Source organism: Oncorhynchus tshawytscha, unplaced genomic scaffold (genome assembly GCF_018296145.1).
Source record: "Oncorhynchus tshawytscha isolate Ot180627B unplaced genomic scaffold, Otsh_v2.0 Un_scaffold_4_pilon_pilon, whole genome shotgun sequence".
Classification (NCBI taxonomy): Eukaryota; Metazoa; Chordata; class Actinopteri; order Salmoniformes; family Salmonidae; genus Oncorhynchus; species Oncorhynchus tshawytscha.
In genome coordinates this window covers 969,174-995,643 of record NW_024609834.1, presented here as the reverse complement: position 1 = coordinate 995,643, position 26,470 = coordinate 969,174, and the positions used below count along the sequence as shown (strand labels likewise).

Here is a 26,470-nt window from a genome sequence, read left to right as displayed (position 1 = left end):
TTGGCAGATCCAGTACTGTTAACCATTACCTGTGTGTAGTGTTGGCAGGTAGCATTCTCTCTGCATTGCCCACTCAAGTACATGAAGTCCCTCCCTTCCTCGAACCATGAGTCAATGACCTCAGCAAATGAAGTTGTGGCATGGGCTGAGTGATGGGTGTTCCAGCCAATGTGGCGGAGCTGTTGGTCCTGAGGAGAGGGGTCTGTGTGGCAAGACTCCGCCCTCTCCTGGGCAAGTAGAACCAGCTTCTCACTCCAGTCCTACAGATATGGGGAAGGGGGAGAAGACAACACACGCACATACACACACACGCACGCACACACGCACGCACGCACGCACGCACACACACGTTTAAACTAATACAAAGGGGGACAACCTTCCATTGACTGAGGGTGACAGACCGACTTCCTCTCTTTGTGACCTGAAGGGCCCTTTTTCAGGGACACATTTTGCTTTTGAGACACTCCCCATGCCAGGCTCACCATTTGGCCTCCCATTGTTAATGTTCACTGACAATGTTTCTTCTGAAGACTTAGTCGCAGAGCTCTGGAAATCTATAGCCTAAAATGGATATGGTATTTGTGCAGGGACTGATGGGGAGATCGATAAAAAGACAGACTGTGTGGGAGTATCGGAGGGAAATAAATAAATCAAGTTGGTTGTATGAGCACAGACCATGGCAGAGTGACTCTGCTGCTCGGTCAGCTGACCATTAGGTCACTGAGTATACTATCTCATCCTCATTGGCCTTAAATAGATCAACAACAGCAAGTGTGCTATTCATCGCTAAAGGCCAGCACAGGCCATGTGATGGTACCTGATCTTAAACAGGACAGTCCTAAAGAAACTACACAGTCAGTATGGTGAACAGCGAACAGCCTGGGAGGCTGAAAGGTGATCTCTGCTTTCAAAGCTGGTGCACCCGAGCCACTGCCTGTTCACCCCGCTATCATCCAGAAGGCGAGGTCAGTACAGGTGCATCAAAGCTGGGACCGAGAGACTGAAAAACAGCTTCTATCTCAAGGCCATCAGACTGTTAAACAGCCACCACTAACATTGAGTGGCTGCTGCCAACACACTGACTCAACTCCAGCCACTTTAATAATGGGAATTGATGGGAAATTATGTAAAATATATCACTATCCACTTTAAACAATGCTACCTAATATAATGTTTACATACCCTACATCATTCATCTCATATGTATACGTATATACTGTACTCTATATCATCTACTGCATCCTTATGTAATACATGTATCACTAGCCACTTTAACTATGCCACTTTGTTTACATACTCATCTCATATGTATATACTGTACTCGATACCATCTACTGTATCTTGCCTATGCCGCTCTGTACCATCACTCATTCATATATCTTTGTGTACATATTCTTTATCCCCTTACACTTGTGTCTATAAGGTAGTAGTTTTGGAATTGTTAGCTAGATTACTTGTTGGTTATTACTGCATTGTCGGAACTAGAAGCACAAGCATTTCGCTACACTCGCATTAACATCTACTAACCATGTGTATGTGACAAATACATTTGATTTGATTTGATTTGACTTAGGGGAGGATTCCGGCTAAGCAAGGTGTCCTATGAGCCCTGTATTTGTATTTGTGTTTATTGTGCCAAGGCAGCAGCTACTCTTCCTGGGGGTGCAGCAAAATGAAGGCAGTTATACAATTTTAAAAACATTGCATTCACAACACACTGTGCCCCCTCAGGCCCTTACTCCACCACTACCACATATCTACAATACAAAATCCATGTGTACTTGTGTGTGTAGTGCATATGTTTTCGTGTGTGTGTATGTATGTGTCTGTGCCTATGTTTGTGTTTCTTTACAGTCCTCACTGTTCCATAAGAGTATTTTTATCTGTTTTTTAAATCTAATTTTACTGCTTGCATCAGTTACTTGATATGGAAGAGAGTTCCATGTAGTCATGGCTCTATGGAATACTGTGCGCCTCCATAGTCTGTTCTGGACTTGGGGACTGTGAAGACACCTGTATTTAACATGAGATCCTCGAAGCTTTACAGGAATGTGGTTCTGAATATTAACAGCAACACCTCCACCATTCGCATTTCTGTAAATGTTATAACCTTGTATTGCTGCAACTGTATCAAAGGTATTATCAAGAACCTTGTTTCTTAAGCTACAAATGTTAACGTGGGCTATTTTGAGCACTTTTCTGGGATGCTTACTTGTTTTCATTGCTTTACTGGGAAGCTTAGCAGAAGTAGATATGCTCTTGTTATTTATATTAGTGCAGGGTGAGCTGCACACAGTGGACTTCCTACTAGGGCATACTGCCTCAGTGCTAACAGTATAAATCTGGTTCATAGGCACATGATTACAGCATACAATAGCTGTAGGATCAGCAGAGGCAGTTAGAGGGACATCAATTAGGTCACTTACATTGTGTCTTCCAATGCCCCTGGTATAATATACATTTGCTTCAGCATTATGACAACTCAGTGTCACGATGGTAGGGATTAACTGAGCTGGGCTTTGGGTCATTAGTAAGTCATTGTCTCAACGCAGCCTTGTAAATGCTGTGAAAGGATCCAGGAACCCAAATTATTTGGGTGGATCCCACCCTCCTTATAAAACATGTTTTGTTTCCAAAAGGTATCGAAATTGTCAACAAAAGTTACACCCATTGAGCTCCTCTATGTCTCTCCTCTCACTATGAGAGGAGAGACATAGACACTGGTGGACTGGGATGTAGGGGGAGAGAGAAGTAAGGGGAGTTGGAGAAGGGGTTATGGAGTGTAGGGGTAAATCGGGGGTGGGGAGTAGGGGACCACAGGCGGGACAGTCTGGATGGGTTAGCATCCTTTAATAATGCCCTGGTCTGGTGAGAGGTGCGTGTCTCTCAAGTGGAGGGATCAAATGAAATCCCAACGTTACACACCTATTAACATTCTCTCCTCTCCTGGCACAGAGCCGGCTACAACATAGACAGACTCACAGGGTTATGCTTAAAGACACAGTACAGTCAGAGACATGATGGGCCTGTCAGTATCAAGTACTGAGTTGGGATATCCGCCCACTAAAGAGACACAAGGCACTGAGGCAGATGAAGAACTGAGTGTCTAAACAGTGTCCCAGTAGACACATATATAAGCATACAGTGCATTCGGAAAGTACTCCGACCCCTTGACATTTTACACATTTTGTTACTTTACAGGCTTATTCTAAAATAGATTATATTGTTTTTTTCCCCACATCAATCTACACACAATACCCCCTAATGACAAAGCAAAAAGAGGTTTTTAGGATTGTTTGCAAATGTAAAAAATATTGGTGTGAGGATATATCACTGTGTTCTTGGGGACCTTCAATGCTGCAGAAATTGTTTTGGTACCTTTCCCTAGATTTGTGCCTCGACACAATCCTGTCTCGGAGCTCTACAGACAATTCCTTCAAACTCATGGCTTGGTTTTTTACTCTGACATGCACTGTAAACTGTGGGACTTTTTTAGACGTGTGTGTGCCTTTCCAAATCATGTAGAAATCAATTGAATTTACCACAGGTGGACTCCATTCATGTTGTTGAAACAGGATGCACCTAAGCTCACCTAAGCTCGACTCTCATAGCAAAGAGTCTGAACACTTATGTAAATAAGGTATTTCTGTTTTTTATTTGTAATACATTTGCAAACATTTTATGAAAACCTATTTTCGCTTTGTCATTATTGGGTATTGTGTGTAGATTGATGAGGATTTATTTAGACTAAGGCTGTAACATAACAAAAATGTGGGAAAAGTCTGAATATTTTCTGAATGTACTGTATAAGCAGTATATAAACAGTGTGGATTCTTCTGTTTTGCTGATGAGGAACTGATGAGGCTGCCTCTGCCTCTGTTAGGACAGGGAGACGGACAGTGGCTGTCACTCATTGGCTAAGCCGTTTGACCCCTGTCTCGTCTTGTGCGTGTCGAGTGGTAGCAGAATGTCTCCGCTCAGCGTTAGCTGCCCCGACAACTGCAGCCAGTTATCGTGGAGACGGCTGTCAGCACTCAGGACCCGAATGTGAAAGGGGCGTGTTTCCACATATGCCGTTTCACGACTGGCCCCCAAAGAAGGGGTCCTGTTTCAGAGATGGGGAGAGGGGACAGAGGGGGAGGAAAGGGGGAGGGAGAGAGGGTATCCTGGCACACATCAGTGGGATGTCATGCAAAGCTATCTGACTCCCATTCGCTCTTCAGAGAGATCTAAAAGTTAGCCAGGCCGTCCACATCCAACCATTTCCCCATTTCACTGACCCCCGTCTCTTCTCCTTCACCATTACTACAGCCCCCACCAGTCGCATCTTTCCACACCTTCTCAACGTTGCTCCTCAGAGATTCTGCCAGCCTTCCATCACCTTGAGAGGGCCCCCAACACAAACACTCTCCAGGCCACTCCTGTCCTACTGATAGCCACAGCTCACAGCCTGCCTGTGTGTACTCAGCAGAGCTCACAGCTGATGTTTTCACCTGAATGTGTGTTACATAAAAACATAAAAACATGCCCACTCAAATAAAATTTAATGCCCACTCAAATCTGTCTGTTAGCCGTGTGAGTGCTCAGCTAAGTGGAGACATTAAGCGGGTTGAACTTTGACCTAATGTACTGTAAATGACTTAGCTGCAGACATACACATAGCCTATACACTTTGTCTCACACATACCCAGCAGGCAAAACTTGAAATTATGTCATTACAACGAGAAAACGAGTTTCTGCAATGTGTAGACAAACGCCTCCCTCTCCTGTCTTACACCAAAAGAAAATACCTCATTTCCATTTCTGTATTTGAAGCAAAGTACCTCCTATTGTCAGACAGGCTTCCCCAGCCCTAGGTGAACCTCCAGAGGGCATGGACTGAGTACAGAGAGAGAAGAGCCTCATTTGTGAAACTGTGTGAAGCGCTGCTCTTTTATCTCCTGAAGAGAAGAAGAAGAGGGAGAAGAGGGAGGCTGCTGCAGGGCCACACTATAATCTCTTTACCGACACAATCAGTCAGCGCTTACCCACGCCTGCTGCCCTGCCTGGGTGGAAATTCCTCAAAGAGAATCACAAACGCAGCTAAAGCCCTGAGCCTTTTAAGCGTTTATCAGTAAAGCTCCTTAATATGCTTCTTCAGCTCGCCCGGGATTCCTCCATCGGCCTTCGCAAGCAAATTACCTGTAATTCCACAGTCCTGAATGCAGCATGATAATATCCTCATCCTCTTTTTCTCATTACGTGTTATCAGCTATGTGCAGTTTGCCGATGCTTAGCAGCAGTCTAGGAACTCTGCTCTATCATTGGCTTTGAGAACGCAATCTATGATAAGTGACGGTTTTGGACAAAACGGCCATTAGGCCTCTAGGACATACACTATTCAACCCCACCATTGTGTGTTTCATTATCCACTGATTGTCCTCTGTCTTCGTCTGTCCTCATGCAATGTAAGCAAAGGGAGATAAGACTGGCACAGTAATAGATGGGAACAGATATAGAGAAACTGCCCAGTGGATTATCATTGGAGGCTTGTCACACATTCGTGTTGTTTCAGGCTGCACAGTGCCCACCCACACTGATCAAATACTTATTTTCCACCATAATTTGCATATAAATTCATTAAAAATCCTACAATGTAATTTTCTGGATTTTTTTTCTCATTTTGTCTGTCATAGTTGAAGTGTACATATGATGAAAATTACAGGCCTCTCTCATTTTTAAGTGGGAGAACTTGCACAATTGGTGGCTGACTAAATACTTTATTGCCCCACTGTATGTGCAATAATAGTGTATAACATGATCTCATCTCTGTTCCCCACACATACAATTATCTGTGAAGTCCCTCAGTCGAGCAGCGAATTTCAAACGCAGATTCAACCACAAAGATCAGAGAGGTTTTCCAATGCCTCGCAAAGAAGGGCACCTACTGGTACATGGGTAAAACAAAAACAAAAAAAACAGACATTGAATATCCCTTTGAGCGTGGTGAAGTTATTAATTACACTTTGGATGGTGTATCAATACACCCAGTCACTACAAAGATATTGGCATCCTTCCTAACTCAGATGCCGGAGAGGAAGAAAACCGTGAATGTTCCTGAGTGTCCGAGTTACAGTTTTAACTTAAATCTACTTGAAAATCTATGGCCTGAAAATGGCTGTTGAGCTATAATTAACAACAAATTTGACAGAGCTTGAATAATTTTGAAAAGAATAATGGGCAAATGTTGCACAATCCAGGTGTGGAGAGCTCTTAGAGACTTACCCAGAAATACTCACTGCTGTAAATGCTGCCAAAGGTGCTTCTATAAAGTATTAAATCAAGGGTGTGAATACTTATGTATATTAGATATGTATGTATTTAATTTTCAATAAATTCGCAAACATTTCTATAACAAAGTATTGAGATAATTTTTTGTTATTGACCAAATACTTATTTTCCACCATAATTTGCAATTTGTGATGTGATTTTCTGGATTTTTTTTCTTCTCATTTTGTCTGTCATAGCTGAAGTGTACCTATGATGACAATTACAGGCCTCTCTCATTTTTAAGTGGGAGAACTTGCACAATTGGTGGCTGACTAAATACTTTTTTGCCCCACTGTATGTGCAATAATAGTGTATAACATGATCTCATCTCTGTTCCCCACACATACAATTATCTGTGAAGTCCCTCAGTCGAGCAGCGAATTTCAAACGCAGATTCAACCACCAAGATCAGAGAGGTTTTCCAATGCCTCGCAAAGAAGGGCACCTACTGGTACATGGGTAAAACAAAAACAAAAAAAACAGACATTGAATATCCCTTTGAGCGTGGTGAAGTTATTAATTACACTTTGGATGGTGTATCAATACACCCAGTCACTACAAAGATATTGGCATCCTTCCTAACTCAGATGCCGGAGAGGAAGAAAACCGTGAATGTTCCTGAGTGTCCGAGTTACAGTTTTAACTTAAATCTACTTGAAAATCTATGGCCTGAAAATGGCTGTTGAGCTATAATTAACAACAAATTTGACAGAGCTTGAATAATTTTGAAAAGAATAATGGGCAAATGTTGCACAATCCAGGTGTGGAGAGCTCTTAGAGACTTACCCAGAAATACTCACTGCTGTAAATGCTGCCAAAGGTGCTTCTACAAAGTATTAAATCAAGGGTGTGAATACTTATGTATATTAGATATGTATGTATTTAATTTTCAATAAATTCGCAAACATTTCTATAACAAAGTATTGAGATAATTTTTTGTTATTGACCAAATACTTATTTTCCACCATAATTTGCAATTTGTGATGTGATTTTCTGGATTTTTTTTCTTCTCATTTTGTCTGTCATAGCTGAAGTGTACCTATGATGACAATTACAGGCCTCTCTCATCTTTTTAAGTGGGAGAACTTGCACAATTGGTGGCTGACTAAATACTTTTTTGCCCCACTGTAAAAAGGATCTCTAAGGTCAGGGCGTGACAGATATAGATACTTTTGTACCTGTTTCCTCCAGCATCTTCACAAGGTCCTTTGCTGTTGTTCTGGGATTTATTTGCACTTTTCACACCAAAGTACGTTCATCTCCAGGAGACAGAACGAGTCTCCTCCCATACATGAAGGGCACATTTTGGCATTTGCTGTATGATCAATGAGAAACTCCATATTGCAAATGTACGGTCCCTTACTAGACATCCGCAAATGTTTGTAAAATTCGATGGCGATGGCGGTGGGCCGTGCACCGGGGCCAATTCTTCCGGGAAGTCATTGAACGAAGTCTCTAGGACATTCGGTTTCCGTTTTATAAAATGTTCAAACTTTGGTCATTTTTCCGCTGTCCTGGTAAATTTCACCATATTGCGAATAGAATCTTGTTGCAAATGTACAAAACATCACCAATCACGACATGGCCATTTCTCCTAAAAGGAAAAGACTTCGAAGACGAAACTTGGTGAGCATAGGTTTGGACTAATGGGCCGTTAGCCCCGAAAAAGACGGTGTCGAGGCCTCAACGCTTTTTGAGTTAAGGACATTTCTCTGGGATTAAAGGTCAAAAATGAAAATAGTCGAAGTACATGAACCTACAGTGTCAGGAAAAAAGAATCAGCCATTTATCTATCGTAATTTAAGAGAAATCGTACAATGTACAATTGGTGATGCTCAAAAAAAAAATCCCCAAAAAGAGTTACATCCAGTCGTGTTCAGACGAATCCGTTAAGGTTAAGGTTTCGGAGCTCTGTGAGATTTCTGTGATTTTCTGTGATTTTGTGAAATCACATACACTCATTCAACCATCTGTAAATTTAATGTAAAGACTTAAAACTCAAAATTATGTAAGAGCCTACCCCGAAGAGGATATGTGTTCACTTTCCTGTGTCAACCGGAAGTGCCTTAAATTGGGGTCATAGGGGCTGTTTCGAAGGGTTAAAAAGGTCAGATCTTTTCAAAACTTCATATGTGTGATTAGACAACCCTCATGAACTGTAAATCAGTCATTTCTCCCAACAGATGTCAAAGAAAAGCTCTCTCACACACACACAAACAGCAAGGATGGAGTGACACAGTGCGGGGCTTAAAGACACAAAGAGCCTACAATGGCTTTACCATAATCTCTAGGCTGTGCCGGGTTTAACGAGATGCCCCGCTTGACCGTATCTTGCTCGGTCTGAGCGCAGCGACCATGAAAAAAAGTAGGCCCATAATGAAGCCTGGCCCTAAATTTCAGGTGCTTTTAGGGGACAGTGGCGGAACCATTAGGGTTAGAAGGACAATTCAACCAATGGAACGTTCCTGAGGTCCTCCCGATCTGTGCAAGCCTAACCTTGACCGTGTGGCATTAACCCTTAACAGTGAAAACAGGGTGTTTACATCAAACAGTTTGCAATGACTTCTCTCCCCATAGGAATACATTTCCTGCTCCCCTAAATTCAACCTGAAGCCTATGTAGGTTATGAATATCTTATGAACCTGTCTTCGATGACAATTCATCAGGCCACTATGAACCTGTGTTGATTCTAAGCTTCCTGGAGCAACCGGAAGTGGTTAAATTCCCCATAAAGGTGTTTTGATATACCCAACTTGCAGATTGTGAAAACACTGCATTCAACCCTGTGTAAATCAGTCAATTCTTAACGTAAAGACTTTAAACTCAGGATTCTGTAAAAGAAATTAAATTGAGGTCATAGGGACTGTTTCGAAGGGTTAAAAAAGTCAGATCTTTCCAAAACTTCATACGTGTGATTAGGCAACCCTCATGAACTGTAAATCAATCATTTCTCCCATCAGATTTCCAATAAAAGCGCACACACACACACACACACACACACACACACACACAGCAAGGACGGAGTGACAGTGTGGGGCTTAGAGACACACAGAGCCTGCAATAGTTACCTTTGTTCAAACTATCAAAGAACCGTCAGACCTAGAGCTCGGAAATTTTAGAAACCTGTTCTAGAGCTGAAGTCGATAGTGCACGGTGAGTTATGTGGCTCTAGAAGAAGACCGAGAAACAGCCTCGTACATTTGCAATAACTTCAATTCATTTTACCATCACGAAAATGACAACATTTAGAAAAGTCCCAGAGTCGCAAGACTAGGTGCATTTAAACCGCCTCGGCCCATAGAGATCGGCCCTAAATTTTCTGTCCGATAGCTCATTTAAGGACCCCGTAGCAACGTCCGGAAAATGTGGATTATCAGCACCAATTAAGGTCGCTGCTATGGCTCCAAATGACCTATCGAGCCGAAACTTGGGTTTCTGGGTCGCCTCAGCTAGACCTACACATAATGTCAGAACTGGACCCGCATCTAGAACGTAACTACATGTTTTATGTTTTTAGTATGGTTTAAACCAAAGGTGCTGTGAATTTTGGGCCTGCTCTGAAATATGTGATAGTTGGCTTCTAAACAAGTTGGAAAAAGTAGGTGTGGTGTCAGTTTGTATCAGTTTGGTGTCCGAATGATATCTAATTGACTGATGGACGGTGACTTGCTGGCTGACTTTTGTCCATTTGCAATATGTTTAAACAGTGTTAGACCATCACCAAATTGACATTCTGAAATCAACACTAACAAGCGATGGAGAGGAACCAGAATCACTGCCCGGCCATCCCAAGTTCAAATTCGTGATGGTAAATGCCCATTGAAACATATTGCAAATGGACAGCCGTGCGCCTGGTGAATGGAATGGGTTACCAGGAGCACATTTTTTAAATGTTTTTTTTTTATTGCCTTTAGGGGGGTGCAAGGGGTCTACTGCCCATCCAATAGCGGGCGCCCCTGGTCATTTTGGATGTTTTTCAAAAAATCATTAAAAAACAACAGAGTCCCACTTCTCTCTCATCATACATGACAAATAGACCATCTAGGTTGATTCATGGCTTAACATAGTGCTATATATCATTTGGGCAGTATAAATTACATTTTTATTTTTTTATTTTATTTTATTTCACCTTTATTTAACCAGGTAGGCTAGTTGAGAACAAGTTCTCATTTGCAACTGCGACCTGGCCAAGATAAAGCATAGCAGTGTGAGCAGACAACACAGAGTTACACATGGAATAAACAATTAACAAGTCAATAACACAGTAGAAAACAAAGGGGGGCGTCTATATACAATGTGTCCAAAAGGCATGAGGAGGTAGGCGAATAATTACAATTTTGCAGATTAACACTGGAGTGATAAATGATCAGATGGTCATGTACAGGTAGAGATATTGGTGTGCAAAAGAGCAGAAAAGTAAATAAATAAAAACAGTATGGGGATGAGGTAGGTGAAAAAGGGTGGGCTATTTACCAATAGACTATGTACAGCAGCAGCGATCGGTTAGCTGCTCAGATAGCTGATGTTTGAAGTTGGTGAGGGAGATAAAAGTCTCCAACTTCAGCGATTTTTGCAATTCGTTCCAGTCACAGGCAGCAGAGTACTGGAACGAAAGGCGGCCAAATGAGGTGTTGGCTTTAGGGATGATCAGTGAGATACACCTGCTGGAGCGCGTGCTACGGATGGGTGATGCCATCGTGACCAGTGAACTGAGATAAGGCGGAGCTTTACCTAGCATGGACTTGTAGATGACCTGGAGCCAGTGGGTCTGGCGACGAATATGTAACGAGGGCCAGCCGACTAGAGCATACAGGTCGCAGTGGTGGGTGGTATAAGGTGCTTTAGTGACAAAACGGATGGCACTGTGATAGACTGCATCCAGTTTGCTGAGTAGAGTGTTGGAAGCCATTTTGTAGATGACATCGCCGAAGTCGAGGATCGGTAGGATAGTCAGTTTTACTAGGGTAAGCTTGGCGGCGTGAGTGAAGGAGGCTTTGTTGCGGAATAGAAAGCCGACTCTTGATTTGATTTTCGATTGGAGATGTTTGATATGAGTCTGGAAGGAGAGTTTGCAGTCTAGCCAGACACCTAGGTACTTATAGATGTCCACATATTCAAGGTCGGAACCATCCAGGGTGGTGATGCTAGTCGGGCATGCGGGTGCAGGCAGCGATCGGTTGAAAAGCATGCATTTGGTTTTACTAGCGTTTAAGAGCAGTTGGAGGCCACGGAAGGAGTGTTGTATGGCATTGAAGCTTGTTTGGAGGTTAGATAGCACAGTGTCCAATGACGGGCCGAAAGTATATAGAATGGTGTCGTCTGCGTAGAGGTGGATCAGGGAATCGCCCGCAGCAAGAGCAACATCATTGATATATACAGAGAAAAGAGTCGGCCCGAGAATTGAACCCTGTGGCACCCCCATAGAGACTGCCAGAGGACCGGACAGCATGCCCTCCGATTTGACACACTGAACTCTGTCTGCAAAGTAATTGGTGAACCAGGCAAGGCAGTCATCCGAAAAACCGAGGCTACTGAGTCTGCCGATAAGAATATGGTGATTGACAGAGTCGAAAGCCTTGGCAAGGTCAATGAAGACGGCTGCACAGTACTGTCTTTTATCGATGGCAGTTATGATATCGTTTAGTACCTTGAGTGTGGCTGAGGTGCACCCGTGACCGGCTCGGAAACCAGATTGCACAGCGGAGAAGGTACGGTGGGATTCGAGATGGTCAGTGACCTGTTTGTTGACTTGGCTTTCGAAGACCTTAGATAGGCAGGGCAGGATGGATATAGGTCTGTAACAGTTTGGGTCCAGGGTGTCTCCCCTTTGAAGAGGGGGATGACTGCGGCAGCTTTCCAATCCTTGGGGATCTCAGACGATATGAAAGAGAGGTTGAACAGGCTGGTAATAGGGGTTGCGACAATGGCGGCGGAAAGTTTCAGAAATAGGGGGTCCAGATTGTCAAGCCCAGCTGATTTGTACGGGTCCAGGTTTTGCAGCTCTTTCAGAACATCTGCCATCTGGATTTGGGTAAAGGAGAACCTGGAGAGGCTTGGGCGAGGAGCTGCCGGGGGGGCGGAGCTGTTGGCCGAGGTTGGAGTAGCCAGGCGGAAGGCATGGCCAGCCGATGAGAAATGCTTATTGAAGTTTTCGATAATCGTGGATTTATCGGTGGTGACCGTGTTACCTAGCCTCAGTGCAGTGGGCAGCTGGGAGGAGGTGCTCTTGTTCTCCATGGACTTCACAGTGTCACAGAACTTTTTGGAGTTGGAGCTACAGGATGCAAACTTCTGCCTGAAGAAGCTGGCCTTTGCTTTCCTGACAGACTGTGTGTATTAGTTCCTGACTTCCCTGAACAGTTGCATATCGCGGGGACTATTCGATGCTATTGCAGTCCGCCACAGGATATTTTTGTGCTGGTCGAGGGCAGTCAGGTCTGGAGTGAACCAAGGGCTATATCTGTTCTTAGTTCTGCATTTTTGAACGGAGCATGCTTATCTAAAATGGTGAGGAAGTTACTTTTAAAGAATGACCAGGCATCCTCAACTGACGGGATGAGGTCAATGTCCTTCCAGGATACCCGGGCCAGGTCGATTAGAAAGGCCTGCTCACAGAAGTGTTTTAGGGAGCGTTTGACAGTGATGAGGGGTGGTCGTTTGACTGCGGCTCCGTAGCGGATACAGGCAATGAGGCAGTGATCGCTGAGATCCTGGTTGAAGACAGCGGAGGTGTATTTGGAGGGCCAGTTGGTCAGGATGACGTCTATGAGGGTGCCCTTGTTTACAGAGTTAGGGTTGTACCTGGTGGGTTCCTTGATGATTTGTGTGAGATTGAGGGCATCTAGCTTAGATTGTAGGACTGGCGGGGTGTTAAGCATATCCCAGTTTAGGTCACCTAACAGAACAAACTCTGAGGCTAGATGGGGGCGATCAATTCACAAATGGTGTCCAGGGCACAGCTGGGAGCTGAGGGGGTCGGTAGCAGGTGGCAACAGTGAGAGACTTATTTCTGGAGAGAGTAATTTTCAAAATTAGTAGTTCGAACTGTTTGGGTATGGACCTGGAAAGTATGACATTACATTGCAGGCTATCTCTGCAGTAGACTGCAACTCCTCCCCCTTTGGCAGTTCTATCTTGACGGAAGATGTTATAGTTGGGTATGGAAATCTCTGAATTTTGGTGGCCTTCCTGAGCCAGGATTCAGACACAGCAAGGACATCAGGGTTAGCAGAGTGTGCTAGAGCAGTGAGTAAAACAAACTTAGGGAGGAGGCTTCTGATGTTGACATGCATGAAACCAAGGCTTTTCGATCACAGAAGTCAACAAATGAGGGTGCCTGGGGACATGCAGGGCCTGGGTTTACCTCCACATCACCCGCGGAACAGAGAAGGAGTAGTATGAGGGTGCGGCTAAAGGCTATCAAAACTGGTCGCCTAGAGCGTTGGGGACAGAGAATAAGAGGAGCAGGTTTCTGGGCATGGTAGAATACATTCAGGGCATAATGCGCAGACAGGGGTATGGTGGGGTGCGGGTACAGCGGAGGTAAGCCCAGGCACTGGGTGATGATGAGAGAGTTGTATCTCTGGACATGCTGGTTGTAATGGGTGAGATCACCGCATGTGTGGGAGGTGGGACAAAGGAGTTATCAGGGGTATGAAGAGTAGAACTAGGGGCTCCATTGTGAACTAGAACAATGATAACTAACCTGAGCAACAGTATACAAGGCATATTGACATTTGAGAGAGACATACAGCGAGGCATACAGTAATCACAGGTGTTGAATTGGGAAAGCTAGCTTAAACAGTAGGTGAGACAACAGCTAATCAGCTAGCACAACAACAGCAGGTAAAATGGCGTTGACTAGGCAACGGGGCCGACAGATAAAACATAAACAAGCAGAATGGAGTACCGTGATTAATGGACAGTCCAGAGTGCATCAGCTATGTAGCCAAGAGATCAGTGTCCAGGGGGCAGCGGTGGATGGGGCAGGGAAGCTGGACTGGCGAGTATTATCCAGGTAAGGTAAAAGCCGCTAGCAGTGGCTAACAATGACTAAATAGCTTGTAGCTAGTTAGCTGGTTAGCTTCTGGAGGTTCTTGAGTGTGTTCTAAAAATTAAAAATAATAGCGATTCCGTATCACATTGGGTGAGGCAGGTTTCCGGAAAGGTATAAACAGATTAAAAATCAAGAAGAGATAGAAAGTAAATATGGGTCCGGTGAGTGTTTGGGACGCGGCGATTCAGACGGTTAGCAGGCCTGTGCTAACAAGCTAACAGTTCGTAGGCCCGGGCTAGACAAGCTAGCAGTTAGCAGGCCTGTGCTAACAAGCTAACAGTTCGTAGGCCCGGGCTAAACAAGGTTTTTTATTTTATTTTATTTCACCTTTATTTAACCAGGTAGGCTAGTTGAGAACAAGTTCTCATTTGCAACTGCGACCTGGCCAAGATAAAGCATAGCAGTGTGAGCAGACAACACAGAGTTACACATGGAATAAACAATTAACAAGTCAATAACACAGTAGAAAACAAAGGGGGGCGTCTATATACAATGTGTCCAAAAGGCATGAGGAGGTAGGCGAATAATTACAATTTTGCAGATTAACACTGGAGTGATAAATGATCAGATGGTCATGTACAGGTAGAGATATTGGTGTGCAAAAGAGCAGAAAAGTAAATAAATAAAAACAGTATGGGGATGAGGTAGGTGAAAAAGGGTGGGCTATTTACCAATAGACTATGTACAGCAGCAGCGATCGGTTAGCTGCTCAGATAGCTGATGTTTGAAGTTGGTGAGGGAGATAAAAGTCTCCAACTTCAGCGATTTTTGCAATTCGTTCCAGTCACAGGCAGCAGAGTACTGGAACGAAAGGCGGCCAAATGAGGTGTTGGCTTTAGGGATGATCAGTGAGATACACCTGCTGGAGCGCGTGCTACGGATGGGTGATGCCATCGTGACCAGTGAACTGAGATAAGGCGGAGCTTTACCTAGCATGGACTTGTAGATGACCTGGAGCCAGTGGGTCTGGCGACGAATATGTAACGAGGGCCAGCCGACTAGAGCATACAGGTCGCAGTGGTGGGTGGTATAAGGTGCTTTAGTGACAAAACGGATGGCACTGTGATAGACTGCATCCAGTTTGCTGAGTAGAGTGTTGGAAGCCATTTTGTAGATGACATCGCCGAAGTCGAGGATCGGTAGGATAGTCAGTTTTACTAGGGTAAGCTTGGCGGCGTGAGTGAAGGAGGCTTTGTTGCGGAATAGAAAGCCGACTCTTGATTTGATTTTCGATTGGAGATGTTTGATATGAGTCTGGAAGGAGAGTTTGCAGTCTAGCCAGACACCTAGGTACTTATAGATGTCCACATATTCAAGGTCGGAACCATCCAGGGTGGTGATGCTAGTCGGGCATGCGGGTGCAGGCAGCGATCGGTTGAAAAGCATGCATTTGGTTTTACTAGCGTTTAAGAGCAGTTGGAGGCCACGGAAGGAGTGTTGTATGGCATTGAAGCTTGTTTGGAGGTTAGATAGCACAGTGTCCAATGACGGGCCGAAAGTATATAGAATGGTGTCGTCTGCGTAGAGGTGGATCAGGGAATCGCCCGCAGCAAGAGCAACATCATTGATATATACAGAGAAAAGAGTCGGCCCGAGAATTGAACCCTGTGGCACCCCCATAGAGACTGCCAGAGGACCGGACAGCATGCCCTCCGATTTGACACACTGAACTCTGTCTGCAAAGTAATTGGTGAACCAGGCAAGGCAGTCATCCGAAAAACCGAGGCTACTGAGTCTGCCGATAAGAATATGGTGATTGACAGAGTCGAAAGCCTTGGCAAGGTCAATGAAGACGGCTGCACAGTACTGTCTTTTATCGATGGCAGTTATGATATCGTTTAGTACCTTGAGTGTGGCTGAGGTGCACCCGTGACCGGCTCGGAAACCAGATTGCACAGCGGAGAAGGTACGGTGGGATTCGAGATGGTCAGTGACCTGTTTGTTGACTTGGCTTTCGAAGACCTTAGATAGGCAGGGCAGGATGGATATAGGTCTGTAACAGTTTGGGTCCAGGGTGTCTCCCCCTTTGAAGAGGGGGATGACTGCGGCAGCTTTCCAATCCTTGGGGATCTCAGACGATATGAAAGAGAGGTTGAACAGGCTGGTAATAGGGGTTGCGACAATGGCGGCGGAAAGTTTCAGAAATAGGGGTCCAGATTGTCAAGCCCAGCTGATTTGTACGGGTCCAGGTTTTGCAGCTCTTTCAGAACATCTGCCATCTGGATTTGGGTAAAGGAGAACCTGGAGAGGCTTGGGCGAGGAGCTGCCGGGGGGGCGGAGCTGTTGGCCGAGGTTGGAGTAGCCAGGCGGAAGGCATGGCCAGCCGATGAGAAATGCTTATTGAAGTTTTCGATAATCGTGGATTTATCGGTGGTGACCGTGTTACCTAGCCTCAGTGCAGTGGGCAGCTGGGAGGAGGTGCTCTTGTTCTCCATGGACTTCACAGTGTCCCAGAACTTTTTGGAGTTGGAGCTACAGGATGCAAACTTCTGCCTGAAGAAGCTGGCCTTTGCTTTCCTGACAGACTGTGTGTATTAGTTCCTGACTTCCCTGAACAGTTGCATATCGCGGGGACTATTCGATGCTATTGCAGTCCGCCACAGGATATTTTTGTGCTGGTCGAGGGCAGTCAGGTCTGGAGTGAACCAAGGGCTATATCTGTTCTTAGTTCTGCATTTTTTGAACGGAGCATGCTTATCTAAAATGGTGAGGAAGTTACTTTTAAAGAATGACCAGGCATCCTCAACTGACGGGATGAGGTCAATGTCCTTCCAGGATACCCGGGCCAGGTCGATTAGAAAGGCCTGCTCACAGAAGTGTTTTAGGGAGCGTTTGACAGTGATGAGGGGTGGTCGTTTGACTGCGGCTCCGTAGCGGATACAGGCAATGAGGCAGTGATCGCTGAGATCCTGGTTGAAGACAGCGGAGGTGTATTTGGAGGGCCAGTTGGTCAGGATGACGTCTATGAGGGTGCCCTTGTTTACAGAGTTAGGGTTGTACCTGGTGGGTTCCTTGATGATTTGTGTGAGATTGAGGGCATCTAGCTTAGATTGTAGGACTGGCGGGGTGTTAAGCATATCCCAGTTTAGGTCACCTAACAGAACAAACTCTGAGGCTAGATGGGGGGCGATCAATTCACAAATGGTGTCCAGGGCACAGCTGGGAGCTGAGGGGGGTCGGTAGCAGGTGGCAACAGTGAGAGACTTATTTCTGGAGAGAGTAATTTTCAAAATTAGTAGTTCGAACTGTTTGGGTATGGACCTGGAAAGTATGACATTACATTGCAGGCTATCTCTGCAGTAGACTGCAACTCCTCCCCCTTTGGCAGTTCTATCTTGACGGAAGATGTTATAGTTGGGTATGGAAATCTCTGAATTTTTGGTGGCCTTCCTGAGCCAGGATTCAGACACAGCAAGGACATCAGGGTTAGCAGAGTGTGCTAGAGCAGTGAGTAAAACAAACTTAGGGAGGAGGCTTCTGATGTTGACATGCATGAAACCAAGGCTTTTTCGATCACAGAAGTCAACAAATGAGGGTGCCTGGGGACATGCAGGGCCTGGGTTTACCTCCACATCACCCGCGGAACAGAGAAGGAGTAGTATGAGGGTGCGGCTAAAGGCTATCAAAACTGGTCGCCTAGAGCGTTGGGGACAGAGAATAAGAGGAGCAGGTTTCTGGGCATGGTAGAATACATTCAGGGCATAATGCGCAGACAGGGGTATGGTGGGGTGCGGGTACAGCGGAGGTAAGCCCAGGCACTGGGTGATGATGAGAGAGGTTGTATCTCTGGACATGCTGGTTGTAATGGGTGAGATCACCGCATGTGTGGGAGGTGGGACAAAGGAGTTATCAGGGGTATGAAGAGTAGAACTAGGGGCTCCATTGTGAACTAGAACAATGATAACTAACCTGAGCAACAGTATACAAGGCATATTGACATTTGAGAGAGACATACAGCGAGGCATACAGTAATCACAGGTGTTGAATTGGGAAAGCTAGCTTAAACAGTAGGTGAGACAACAGCTAATCAGCTAGCACAACAACAGCAGGTAAAATGGCGTTGACTAGGCAACGGGGCCGACAGATAAAACATAAACAAGCAGAATGGAGTACCGTGATTAATGGACAGTCCAGAGTGCATCAGCTATGTAGCCAAGAGATCAGTGTCCAGGGGGCAGCGGTGGATGGGGCAGGGAAGCTGGACTGGCGAGTATTATCCAGGTAAGGTAAAAGCCGCTAGCAGTGGCTAACAATGACTAAATAGCTTGTAGCTAGTTAGCTGGTTAGCTTCTGGAGGTTCTTGAGTGTGTTCTAAAAATTAAAAATAATAGCGATTCCGTATCACATTGGGTGAGGCAGGTTTCCGGAAAGGTATAAACAGATTAAAAATCAAGAAGAGATAGAAAGTAAATATGGGTCCGGTGAGTGTTTGGGACGCGGCGATTCAGACGGTTAGCAGGCCTGTGCTAACAAGCTAACAGTTAGCAGGCCTGTGCTAACAAGCTAACAGTTCGTAGGCCCGGGCTAAACAAGGTAGCAGTTAGCGGACCGGGGCTAGACAAGCTAGCAGTTAGCAGGCCGAGTTTAGCAAGCAGGGAGATAGCGAGGGCAAGAGAGTTGGCCTTTGGGGGACGTCGCGATGGGGTGAGTCTGTTTATTCCTATTCATGCGGTGACATCGATAGACCGGTCGTGGGCCCGGGTATTGTAGCCCAGGAGTATGCTACGGTGGTAGTACAGGTGCGCTGGCCGGGCTAGCTTCACGCTAAGTGGGTGGAAGCGCTAGCCAGGAGTAATCATCCGGGGTTGCGGTTTAGCTAGATAGCTAGTTGTGAAGATCCAGCTGAAAAATGTTCCGTTTGCGGTGGGAATCCAGGGATGAATCCGGGGATGAAAAATAAATAGGTCCGTTATGCTCTGGTTAGAGTCGCATTGTTCGAGCTGGCGAGAGCTTTCCGAGCTAAAGGTTAGCTTAGCTGATGACCGGTTAGCTGAAGACCGCTAGCATAGCTGGTGGTTAGCTGGCTAGCTTCAGTTGAGGGGTTCCGGTTCCGAAGTAAATATAAATACTTTAGGAAAAATAGCTACATTGGGTGAGGTGGGTTGCAGGAGAGTATTTGGAAGTATTTGGAAGCTTAGGTTTAGCTAAATGTTTTTGAAGAAAAATATGTAAAAAACGAAAAATAGACGATATATACAAGGGACACGACGAGACAGGACGACTTACTGCTACGCCATCTTGGATTTGAACATGGTTCACTGACTTTTGGGTTTGGAAACCGACTTCCTATGATCGTACATGACAAATGGACATAACACCCTGATTTGACACTATCAATACTTTCATATTGAATTTGGACATTTCTTATGGCATTTGGCAATGGTTCACTGACTTTTGACTTCGACTTATGACTTCCTATGAAATCATATTGCAAATGGACAAAACATATGCCTTATTGACATTTTTTTTAATGACAATAAATATGAGAAAAGTATGTTCATACAGTTCTTATGCATGTATAATTGACAAAAAAATCGAAAGAATTTCAAAAAACGGTCCAGAAAGCACTTTTTTAAGGGGGTGATAAGTTTTTCATTTTTTTTTTCCTTGGGTCTTAACTTGATGTGCATTTGCAATGTGAAAATTTACCGTGGAGTGCGCTCGTCATCTATTGGATTTTTGCTGTGTGACACTTGGCATTTGCCATATGGCATTTGCAATAAGTTTTGAATGAAACAACGTCCATTTGAGTGGTATTGTACATCGTGTATATGTTTTGTGCGGTGCCAATAAGTTCCTATTCATTTTTGTCCATTTCCGGGGGGGTATTCCCTTACTTATTGGTATGATGGCTGCATCGTTCCATGATGTTTATACTTGCGTATTATTGTTTGAACAGATGAATGTGGTACCTTCAGGCATTTGAAAATTGCTCCCAAGGATGAACCAGACTTGTGGAGGTCTACAATTTCTTTCTGTGGTTTTGGCTGATTTCTTTTGATTTTCCCGTGAAGTCAAGCAAAGAGGCACTGAGTTTGAAGGTAGGCCTTGAAATACATTCACAGGTACACCTCCAATAAACTCAAATGATGTCAATTAGCCTATCAGAAGCTTCTAAAGCCATGACATCATTTTCTGGAATTTTACAAACTGTTTAAAGCCACAGTCAACTTAGTGTATGTAAACTGTTAGTTTGAGTAGAGACAGAGAGACACCGTATGTAATCCTCCTGGTATATCTATCTCAGAGCCCCAGGGACAGATCCCAGATCCACCCCACACAGTGTTTATGGCCTTCAGCATTAACACCCTGCCAGAGACAGCCCCATACAGAACAGCTGTGGTGTCAGTGTCCCTGTGACTGCAACATGCACTGTCTTCGTTAACAGACTGATATTCACTGTCTCTCACTGTTGGGAATATCAATGTTTCAACAGAAGATACCCTGTGAGAAATCTCTGGTGTCGCTGCCTTTCTATAGTTGTTAGAGATGGGGAAATGGGGATACCCTCAGAGAGGGAGGAACTGTGACTACTTATGAGGATACGATTTCAACTGATCTGTACAGTACCTTTGGATATAATATATAGCTGTGTTATAAATCATGGATCAAATGGAGGGCCTTTACCGAGGGCTCGGTTAACCAAGAGACAGACTCTGTGACAAACTGTAATTGGGAGCATGGGAAAGAGCACGGGGAGGGTTTCTGGCAGGGCTCTATTTCAGGTGACCTTGGTGTCCAGCAGGCAGCAGCAGCCATGTAACTCAGTGATGTGTTACAAAGGGGCCAGCCTGCATGGCAGCACGGCAGTCGGCCGAATTACATTTGCTTACAGCTTCGGGTAGAAGTTGCCCTTATAGAGCTAGGACCAGCCTATCCTCCCCAATCAGACGGGCAAACAGACAAACAGACAGACAAACTGACACACACACACAAAATAAATATAATGAAAGGCAGGCAAGGCAACTAACCATTTTTTGCATGTTAGCGGCCATGGGGGTGACCCAGCTGCGCAGCCTATTGTGCTGTGTAACAATCAGAAAATGCTCCTTCAACCCAAGCCCTGGAATAAAGAAAAGCACACAATTATTTAGGACTGGTCGCCATGGCAATGGAATGCAAGTGTCTGTAAGGGGGCAAGGGGGTTGGCTGAAAGGTCTGTTGATACAGTAGCACTCCACAACATTGGGACAGTGTATATCCACAGCCGGTACATGTGATAGGCTAAACAAATGTGTATGGCCTATCATTTGAAGAACAAAAATGTGTATGGCCTGTCATTGGAGAGCTAAAAATGTGTTTGGCCTGTCATTGGAGAACTAATATCTCTATTCAATATATAGGCCTTGTAGCCTTACTGAGGATGTTTTTCCCAAATAGGGTTCTGACAGAAATATAACAAAATCTTACAGTTTTCAAAATCCTATAGCATTCTTTATTTTATTGGGAAAGAAGAAAAATCCCATAGGTTATTTTGACTGGTGGATTAAACGTAGCATAGCATAATTTACTAATGAATGTCCAATGTTTAGCCTATAAGCAAATCACATTTTTGCAATTTACAAAAGTTAAGATGGAATGTAGGAAACAGATGACAATTTACAAGTTCTATCTGCTTCAAATTAGTTGGTTAGTCCAGTAGGGCTCAGCTGATAGAACATGGGTTGTGGGTTCGATTCCCACGGGGGCCTAGTATAAAAATGTAATCACTCATTACGATACATTGCTCTGGATGATAGCGTAAAATGTTAGCCTATATCCACTGTAAATTAAATAACATCCTGCATTAATTATAATAGTTTGAGGACTTTTTGCAAGAGAAGCTAATAAAAACAACCACACTTTTCTTCACATATACTGTATCGCGTGCATCGGCCACCCTGCTGTTTTCCTCTGACCAGCGCTGAGCCGAACACAGAACTGTCGACGCGCGCTCTTACCGCTCTCAGATGAATCAGCGGGTCTCGGTTTCTCCGTGATTATCCTATTCGAGTGGGTGAGGTACGGGGTCTGGAGGGTCACCATGAAAAACAGAAGCAGACACAAGGGTCCAGTTAGAGACCCCATGGCTACTGAGGTAAATAGTGCCAAGTACTCTAAACTCCTCGTGGACAAGTGGCTCCCTCTTTTACCCTGCTCTTCTCTCCCTCTCGTTCACTCCCACTCCCCTTCCCACGAGTTTTCAACATTTTGCAACTGTTCTTATCCACTCACGCGCAAAAAGTTGGCCGCTACTCAAACTTTAGTTGAATGAACACGATCTGCCATAAACCCACATGGACAACCAAACATATAAAATCTTGACTGACCTTTCAACCACACAGTATTAAGTATCATGCAGTGGTGACCCGGTGGGGCAGTTTAGGCTGTTTAGCTAAAAAATATATATATATATATGTACAGTACCAGTCAAAATTTTGGACACACCTACTCATTCAAGGGGTTTTCTTTATTTTGACTATTTTCTACATTGTAGAAATACATCAAAACTATGAAATAACACATATGGAATCAAGTAGTAAGCAAAAAAGTTTTAAACAAATCAAAATATATTTATATTTTATATTATTCAAAGTAGCCGCACTTTACCTTGGTGACAGCTTTGCACACCCTTGACATTATCTCAACCAGCTTCACCTGGAATGCTTTTCCAACAGTCTTGAAGGAGTTCCCACATATGCTGAGCACTTGTTGGTTGCTTTTCCTTCACTCTGCGGTCCAACTCACCTCAATTGGGTTGAGGTCAGGTGATTGTGGAGGCCAGGTCATCTGATGCAGCACTCCATCACTCTCCTTCTTGGTCAGATAGCCCTTACACAGCCTGAAGGTGTGTTGGGTCATTGACCTGATGAAAAACAAATGATAGTCCCACTAAGCATGGGATGGCTTTTCACTGCAGAATGCTGTGGTAGCCATGCTGGTTAAGTGTGCCTTGAATTCTAAATAAATCACAGACAGTGTCAACAGCAAAGCACCCCCACACCATCACACTTCATCCTCCATGCTTCACAGTGGGAACCACATATGTGGAGATCATCCGTTCACCTACTCTGCGTCTCACAAAGACATGGCGGTTGGAACCAAAAATCTCAAATTTGGACAGATTTCCATTGGTCTACTGTCCATTGCTCGTGTTTCTTGGCCCAAGCAAGTCTCTTCTTATTATTGGTGTCCTTTAGTAGTGGTTTCTTTTGCAGCAATTCGACCTTGGTCAATTCGACCAAGGCCTGATTCACTCTCCTCTGAACAGTTCAAGGCACACTTAACCGGCATGGCTACCACAGCATTCTGCGGCGATAGGCCATCCCACGCTTAGTGGGACTATCATTTGTTTTTCAACTGGTCAATGACCCAACACACCTCCAGGCTGTGTAAGGGCTATTTGACCAAGAAGGGGTGTGATGGAGTGCTGCATCAGATGACCTGGCCTCCACAATCACCCGATCTCAACCTGGACCATCCCTAAGGCCAATGTATACCCTATGTAAAACAATCAAGAAAACATCATTTAAAAGTCAAAAGTGACTGTCAGTAGGCCTATCTGAGTGATCCCATGTGTAGTGTAGGGAATGCTATATACAACAGTAGGCTACATCTGTGTTAGCACAAGTCAATTACTGTAGCCTAAACTCTTTATAAACAACAGATACCGTACTTGAGAGATAGACAAGAAGCCCAAACCGAGCAGACTTCAGTGTCACTGATCCATGAGAATAACATCGCAAACTTCTTCAGAGTCACAATGAAAATATTTATGTTTCACTGAAGGCCACAGACATAACAAATATCTGACGTGGCATTTTTTAAATTAAGGTTTTCCAAATAACAGATATTTTGTGTGTGTGTGTGTGTGTGTGTGTGTGTGTGTGTGTGTGTGTGTGTGTGTGTGTGTGTGTGTGTGTGTGCATTTGATGAGACTGGGCTACCAATGACTGGCATTACAGTCCTGACTATGGCATTCATTTGAAGAAATCTGCACCGCTTGTCCTATTTTCTCAGGATAGGTAACTACAGTGATTGCAGGATGTAGCGCTGAAAGAAATAGCTCAGTCTGCCTTTATGCAATAGTGGGTAACACTGTGAGAGAGACCAAATAATCTGAGGTTTTCCTATGCCAGCTCTATACGACTAATCTCTGCAAACAGTACAACTAGAGAAAGAGAGAAGTTTCAACAATCAGGGATGCTCACACACCATGAGGAGAAATCTCACCCATCTTTTCAGGAATCCTTTGTTACATAGTGGTCTACTACAGCAGTAGATCCCCACAAAGTCAAAAAGACAACATAATCACCACAGTGAAACCATGAAACGTCTGCTGAACAGAAGTTCTGAGTTCTGATACCCAATCATTCTCCATCATCACATCAAAACCCCAACTTTACTAACTACACCCCCGCCGCACCACACACAAAAACATCAAATGTCTTGACCATCAGTAGCAAATAATACGCGTAAATGTGATCAAAAACAACATTTCACAATAAATCCCTCCAAACATGAGTCTTCTCAAGACTCTGTGATTTAATTTGAGGGTTCATACTGTATGTGTGTGTTCCCCACAGAAACTGAAGGACATGGGGTAGGGGGTGTGTATTGGGGAACCAGTTTCAACAGAACCTCAACTAGCTGTACTGTTCTGCTTCTTTTTACAGAAGGATCTCACAGTATTGAGAGCCATCTCGTGTTTCTGTATTAAATTCTCAAAGATATGAAAGAACAGACATTGTGGAGTTAGACCCCCATGCAGTGAGGCACCAATCAGTCACGAACCACTCACTGGTCATGGGCTATCGATTCCACATGTGGCTCTCTTCCCATTATCCTCTCATAGTGACATCACCTACTAGGATTAGGGAAGGTACTGTAGTAGCGCCGAGTCACCTCAGTGAGTAGGACAGAGATTCAGACATGGGGGTGATGCTTATATCACATCCTGGGCCTAGTGAAGAGCTTACAGTAGGATGGGGTACTGCACATGGGTGAGTAGGTCGGTGGGTGGTAGTGGGGAAGTTATTGTTGTGTGACTGTTGTCTTCAGTGCTGTCCTGGGGGATTTGAGACCATCATGTCAATGAGTCGTGAAAGAGACAGAGCTTTAACCCAAGAGGACGGGTGCAGGGGTCCCTGTGATGAGTGATGCAGAACCACAAGCCCTGGAATAGAATGGAATGCAGAAGGGATAAATGTGTATCATAATGGACAGTGGGAGAGAACTATAGCTGAGCAAGCAGAAAAGATAGGAGCAGTAAAGTAGAGGCCAGTAAATGCAGTACAGTTCAGTGCAGGCACAGTGGGTCTATACTACGTGGGTGGGTGGTTGAGAGGGAGGAGAGCTACAGGTGGAATCAGATCTAACTCACTGACAGGTCTGTGATGGCCCCAGTGTGGGGAATCAAACATTACTCCTGATGCTTCAGCAGTTTGTGATTTACTATCTGGAGCTGATTATGGCATGAGAATGTTTTTATGATATGAGAACGTTCACCAGGCTGGGGGTACGACAGAATAACTAACCTCAGCTATACTTCCATGGTAGTGATGGTGTTAGGTGTGTTCTGCAGGGGAGATGAGAATAGGACCGTTGTATTAGATGATGGCAAGGTGATGGACACTTACTCCCTGCAGAGGGCACACCTTCCCCACTTTCTATGCTCATTCAACAGTATGCTTTTTCTCTCAGGATATCTGCCATTCAAGATAACAGAAAAACACATTGGAACAAAGACTCATTGTCCATTAGGCTACTGTAATTACCTGGTAATAAGCACAAGGCTGAGTTAATTCATCAAAATGTGTGCTGCTCAAGTAGGTTATATGTATTCCTGTGTTACATAGTTATTTCCCTAATGAAAGATGGGTTTACATTTCCTCGTAAATCATGAGAAGATGCAACCTGTATGAGTTGTGTCTCACATCACCCTGCTTGTCACCTTCCCACAGTGCCCACTGCCCAGTGGAGCTTTCCTCAATCCATCCAAGCTTCCTGATGAATGTGTTTTTCTCTCCAGTTTACAAATTCCACATCTGAGAGGCTTTCATGAGGGAGGAAATTTGCCATGTGCCTTCCAAAAATAAATACACATGCCTACGCAATGGTTATTTT

The 26,470-nt window shown here is 44.5% G+C and overlaps 1 protein-coding gene across 2 annotated transcripts in view; it reads right to left on the bottom strand.

Annotated features, from left to right (window-relative positions):
• Positions 1–26,470, bottom strand: part of LOC112263749 (C-type lectin domain family 18 member A-like) — a 42,064-nt gene that overhangs the window by 6,298 nt on the left and 9,296 nt on the right. Inside the window, exons 2-4 of one of the 2 annotated variants that reach the window (XM_042319659.1) lie at positions 22,306–22,375; positions 21,337–21,428; positions 30–260 (exon numbers count right to left, since the gene is read on the bottom strand). In XM_042319659.1, coding sequence (XP_042175593.1) covers positions 30–260; positions 21,337–21,360 — 255 coding nt within the window. In that variant the 5' untranslated portion in view covers positions 21,361–21,428; positions 22,306–22,375. Of the gene's footprint in view, positions 1–29; positions 261–21,336; positions 21,429–22,305; positions 22,531–26,470 lie in introns of those variants that run through there. The other variant, XM_042319658.1, reaches the window with a different exon arrangement.